This window comes from Vespa mandarinia, chromosome 9 (genome assembly GCF_050613455.1).
Source record: "Vespa mandarinia isolate Hongniang chromosome 9, ASM5061345v1, whole genome shotgun sequence".
Taxonomy (NCBI): Eukaryota; Metazoa; Arthropoda; class Insecta; order Hymenoptera; family Vespidae; genus Vespa; species Vespa mandarinia.
The window spans coordinates 8,378,717-8,384,805 of NC_140818.1; the positions used below are offsets into that span (position 1 = coordinate 8,378,717).

The 6,089-nt window shown below is 30.6% G+C and overlaps 1 protein-coding gene across 1 annotated transcript; it reads right to left on the reverse strand.

The window, feature by feature from the left end:
• Positions 1–4,951: 4,951 nt before the first annotated feature.
• Positions 4,952–6,089, reverse strand: LOC118439908 (uncharacterized). The gene is made up of 2 exons (XM_035862176.2): positions 5,411–6,089; positions 4,952–5,211 (listed from the first exon to the last, which is right to left on the reverse strand). Exons 1-2 carry the CDS (start codon positions 6,087–6,089, stop codon positions 4,952–4,954), a joined length of 939 nt encoding a protein of 312 aa, XP_035718069.2.

Here is a 6,089-nt window from a genome sequence, read left to right on the forward strand (position 1 = left end):
CATCTCTTTTTATTTTAATTCTTATCATCGAACATATTTTAAAATAGCCGTACTTCGATTAATTTGAGTAATTTACAAGGAATGAAAACAATTTTATGAATGATTCCGATCAATCATTTCTATTGTCATATTTTGTAATTTGAATCAATGATTTTGTTGCGATTTAATGGATGAAATAAAACTAACGTAATACCGTACATTCGTATCCTGGGAAAGGCAAGCAATTAAGTAACTAAAATAATTATCTGCCGTAGCGAGGAAAAACAAAAAAGAGGAGAAAAAAAAAAAGAAAAATTATCGTAGAAAAAATAAAAGAAAAAGAAAGAGAAAAATCGATTCGATCGTTACGCAATATTTATATCCAATGTTACGAGTCCTTTAATCATATACAAAGAAGAATGATATTTGGTTCTTCTTTATCGTAAAAGAAAATATAAAAGAAGAAGTACATCGTTGTATCGAATTTCGTCGCCTTTTAACGTTTTAACGACTGGTCCATTTCCGTCCGTCAGTCTAAATATTAGGAATTCAGATCTAACGATGAAACGACGTAAAAAGAAGTTGTTCGATCAAAGGAGGACGTGATGCAGTTCCAGTAAACCTGGATGCAACAGTGACCTAAATCCTCCACCTCACCAGGAATCACAACGGGTGGTCCTGTATATCATGAAATGTTTCCCTGCGTCATTATTGTGTTGCCTATTCCGACATATTATTCGATAGGACGTTACCACTGTCCTTTTCTAACAAAGTTTAAAAATCGTTTAGCATTCTAATAGGCAGAAGAAGGAAAACTTTTTCTTCTTCTTCTTTTTCCTCCTCTTCCTTCTTCAATCCATGGGATTGAACTCTTCGCGAAAGAATATATCTCTGTTCTTCTTCCTCTTCTTTTTCTTCCTCTTTCTCCTTCTTTTTCTATTTCATCGTCGTTTTTCAAAGCAAATGTGACACATCTAACGCCCTGGAGTGCACACCAGGATATTTCTCGTATATACTTTATATAGAAAGAATGAGAGATAGGTGGAGAGGCAGGGAGAGGAGGTGTTGATACAGAAAGAGAGAGAGAGAGAGAGAGAGGATCATACGTCAGGAAGTCAACGCACCGCGGGTGTTGCACACACCTGAAGGGATGAGATATATTTTCGCAAAATATATCCAAGGAAGTAGGTCCCATCGCTTCGACACGATTTAGACAACTATTTAAGAATATAAACGATTTCTTTCAATCAGACCTCACTTTTGTTCAGATTTACCTGGAATAATATTATGACTTTTCGTGGCATTTAATATTAATAATTTTTTTTCATTCATTTTTTAATTATTAATTACTAATTATCTTTAATAAAATTACAGACACATATATATATATATATAATATAAATAACTAGAACGTTTGAATTGAATTATAAAATAATATATATATATATATATATATATATATATATATATATATCATGTCAAATTAGGAAACTAACGCCTTCGAAATCCTCTTATTATGATATTGTAAACTTCTCAAGCTAAGTAGTACATCGTCTTAATCTCTTAAGATTAAGGTAGATCTATGTAATCCTTGGTGTATTTAAGCTATCATTTAGCTTCGGTGGATAAGCTTAAACCTTAACCCTCGTGTAATATTGTCGATTGTATAGGCAGAATAGAGAAGAACAGATGGATCAGTATAGAGTAGAAAAGGATAGGGAATGAATGAAAGCAAGATAGACGGAGACAGAGACAGAAAGAGAGAATGAGAGGGAGAGATAAAGAGGCTGCAACCGACAAAGAGAGATAGAGTGAGAAAAGGGAAAGGTTTTCACCCTAAAGCAACGACCGGGAGCGGCAGAGAAAGAGAGAAAGAGAGAGAGAGAGAGAGAGAGTAAAACGAAGAAAGAAAGTTAGGAGGGCTCGCTGTCATATTTCTGCAGAACGGTAGGGGGGTGTCAACGAGCTTGAACGAATATCTCAGCAGGGATGCTATCTCTTCGGTCCTCCTCGCTCTTGGCTGGCTACCGTGCTTGTAAATCTCCAAGTGTGTGAGAATCTAACGCATTTAGTTCTAACACGATCACGCGACTTCTTGGTTTTTTTTTCCCTCCCTTAATTTTTCCTCGCACACGCCATACAACACCGCCAACAACAATAATTGAAACATCCGTTCCATTTCTCCAATTCGCGACGTATTTACTTATTTATTTATTTATTTATTTATTTATTTTCCGCGATAGAACAGCTTTTTGTGCTATCTCAAAAGGAAATATTAAATTTGATCGCAATTTTGTTGAAAAGAAAAAAAAGGAAAAAGAAAAAAAAAAGTTGAGGAACTTATATTACATATGTACTATATATTTTATGATTTGAGTTAATGAAGTTTAATATAAAAAATATAAAAAAAAAAAAAAAAAAAAAAAAAAAATAAAAAAAATGAATTATACTTTTCATTAATGATTTTCTGCGAATTCCTTTATAAATCGAAAATAAATAATATCTTTTATCTATCAAATTTATCTATCAAAAAAGGGATTCAATTTTGACTCCAACGGAGAAATTAATTGCTCCTTCGATCTTTTTATCCCTTTCTCGTCGTAGACATCGCCCTTCGTATTTTTCCATCCCTTACTCCTATCCATAACACTCATATAACCGACCACACGAGTCACCCTATAAAAACGTATTGTAATGAAGAAAAAAACGGAAAAGAAAGGGATGGTTATATAGGCTTGCTTGTGGTAAGGCGATCGTTCAGAAGTGCAAAAGGGCACACAACCACCATCCCTACTGGCTTCTCCTCCCCCTTTCATATATAGCGTCACCCTCGATAGTAACTTCAACGAAGTAGAGAGGGGTTGCGCTTCAACCACTTCAACCGAGTTGCTTTATTTAGGACGCCATACTTGATTCGATCCAAAGAAAAATGGTTGACAAAATTGGCCAACATTTCTTATCTACTTTTTATTTATTTATTTATTTATTTATTTATTTATTTTTGCATTATATCTATTTATCTCTACAATCGATTTTATTTATTTACATATTTTCTTTTGGTTTTTTTCATATTTATCTTTTTATATATATTTATATTTATTTTTTTTTTTTTCCTTTTTTATTTTGTGCAAGGGAAAAACAAGAAGGACAAAAGAAAGTTTTCTTTATAATAAAACATAACAATTTATTATTTATTATTAACAATAATCAATTAACAGTCTTAATATATTTCTCTCTTAATATCTTAATCCCTTTTAAAAAATAAAATTATAAGATATTAACATCGAGACTATTATTCTTGTTTGATATATAAAATATATTATAGCAAGATACATTTCTAATGGATCAACAAGTTTCATATAATACATTATAACGTAAATAGAAAAATTCAAAAAAAAAAAAAAATAAATAAATTGCTTACACGTCGTGTTATTATATTATATACAGATATATATATCGCATATATTTATTATTGGATATTTACAAGAAGGTCTTGGAAGAAATATTATTTATTTGTGATTTGGTTTTAAAACTTGACATTAGTATCAAAACGTTAGTAACAAATGTAAAATGTATATAAAATATATCTATATATATATTAAATATAAATATATATATATACATATATATATGTATATATTAAATATATATTAAATATATTTAAATATAAAATATATCTATATACAGGCTATATATTATACGAAATGTGATCAAAAAGTTCGTGTAATTTTTTAAGCCATTGAACTAAAGAATTTGGACTTACCACTTGTAAAAATTTCTATAACATTATAACAGTTAATCTTGATTAGATCTTCGAATTCAATTAATTTTATATGATCTCAAATTTGATTTTATTGATTTAATTTGATTTGATCCTTTTTCTTTTTCTTTTTCTTTCTTCTTTCTTTTTTTTATATATCGAATATTTCTGTCATAAGAAATTAAAAAATTTCACAAACGTTTTGATTAAAATCTCGTCTCAAAATCTGATCTAAAATATATATTTAGAGATTGTAGGCACAGACGGAAAAATGAATTCGACTGATCGATATTGGGCACGTATTTATGTATGTAGCCTAATTCACTGCATTTTGTATGCAAGGTCTATAATAAATAAATAAATATATATATATATATATATATATATATATATATATATATACATACATATATATACATATGCTTTTTATGAAAATAAATTATTATTAAAAATTGTTATGTGGAAGACTAGACGATTAGTACGAAGAGTAAACATTTTTTTGTATGATAATTAATAATAATCATACAACAAAATGTTTATACTATTACCGTGGATATTGGAGTCAACGTGACTCTTAAGAACACTCCTTGTATGCTTTTTTTTTTTTTTTTTTTTTTTTTTAGATGACCTTCCCTTCAGAATTATTCTAAAGGGAAGATCATCTAAAGAAAATGATGACGTAATGTATTTATCCTGTATGAATACGTTTTTACGTACCAGAGGGTTCAATTTCTCATTTCGAGTAAAATTTGTGCCAGATCCCTCAGAATTACAGTTGATATAATCTTCCGACTATAAACAAAAAACATATCACGTAATTTTATTTCATTCATTTTAAAGAGATTATAAAATACTAAGTTATATCATTAAATATTAATGTAATTGATATTAAAAAGGATGAAAAACTAATGCAAATGAAAAATCTCGAATGAAAAGTTAAATGGTTGGTTGGTCATCATCGACTAATCGATGTCTAATCTTAATACAATATATAGATACTATTTATGTTACTATCATTAAAACGATCGTATTGTACACACGCTAGTAATAATAATATTACCTATATCTATTCTTGTGATGTGTCCTTGAGGATTATCACTTAATGTCACATCGCAATACTCGTAAGAAAATTTCTTTGATCGAAGTTTCATTCATTTACTTACTTGCTTGCTTGTTGGGTTGTAAGATCTTTCAAATCGATCAGAGTTTTTTTCATTTTCGATAGAGATACGATGGAAAAGCTATACCAGATGAAAAAATATCCAAAGAGGATGCAGATACGTGATATGGATCACGATTTTCGTGCGTCCTCGTATGTTTTTTTAAATGATCTTTCCTCCCAAAACGTTTTGCACAAAGCATACATATATGAGGCCTTAATCCTGTATGGATTCTTTTATGTCGAGTCAACTCTTCGTTTCGTGTAAAATCTTTATTACACCCTTCGGAATCACATTTATATGGTCTTTCGCCTGTAACAAAAAGATATCATAATTTAATTTTTAACGTGTTATAAATGATTAGTTATCATAAAAAAAAAAAAAAAAAAAAAAACAAAGAAAAAAGAAATAACAAGATAATAACAGTAACAAAACTGATGAGAAACTTTGTACAAGAATTTAACGATAAAACGATTGTATCGTATACGGCCTATCCTAATAACGATTTTACCTGTATGTATTCTAATGTGTCCTTTGAGCTGACCATTATTACTGAAGGCCACATCGCAATATTCGCAGCGAAATTTCTTCGGTCGAAATTTTTTTATTTGTTTAGCCGCAACATCTTGTAAATTGACCAACTCGGCGGCTTTTTCAATGGACGTGGTATAACTTGTTGGTGTATCATAATGATGAATTCCCGGTGGTATGGCGGTACAGCATGGATCGGTAAATCCATTAAGGTTAAGGAAGCTCGATGATGGCCAGCATGTACCATTCATGTTCTGTATCGTAAACATTTCCGATGGCTGATATAAGTTCATGTTACGTAGATAATCCAATTGACAATATGACAAGAAATTTGCAGTGCTTTTAGGTGGAAAATTTATCATGCCGATAGAAGTAACATTTGTAAATTGATCCGCATTAGGACGTGCGTTATCCCTGGACAAGAATTCATTTGAATTTCTCGGTGCACGATCCAAACTTCGTTCTTCAACGACATTTTCTACATTTGAGGATAACGACTCGTTACTCCTTCTTTCGTCATTACCCTCATACGGCGATTCTGCATTATTATCTTCTATCGATAGCGATATAATGCTATCGCAGTCCTCTTCCTCTGCATTGTTTTCCGCTATGTTCTTCGTATTCTCGTTCATCCAAGGACGAAAAAAATTCTCAGCCAT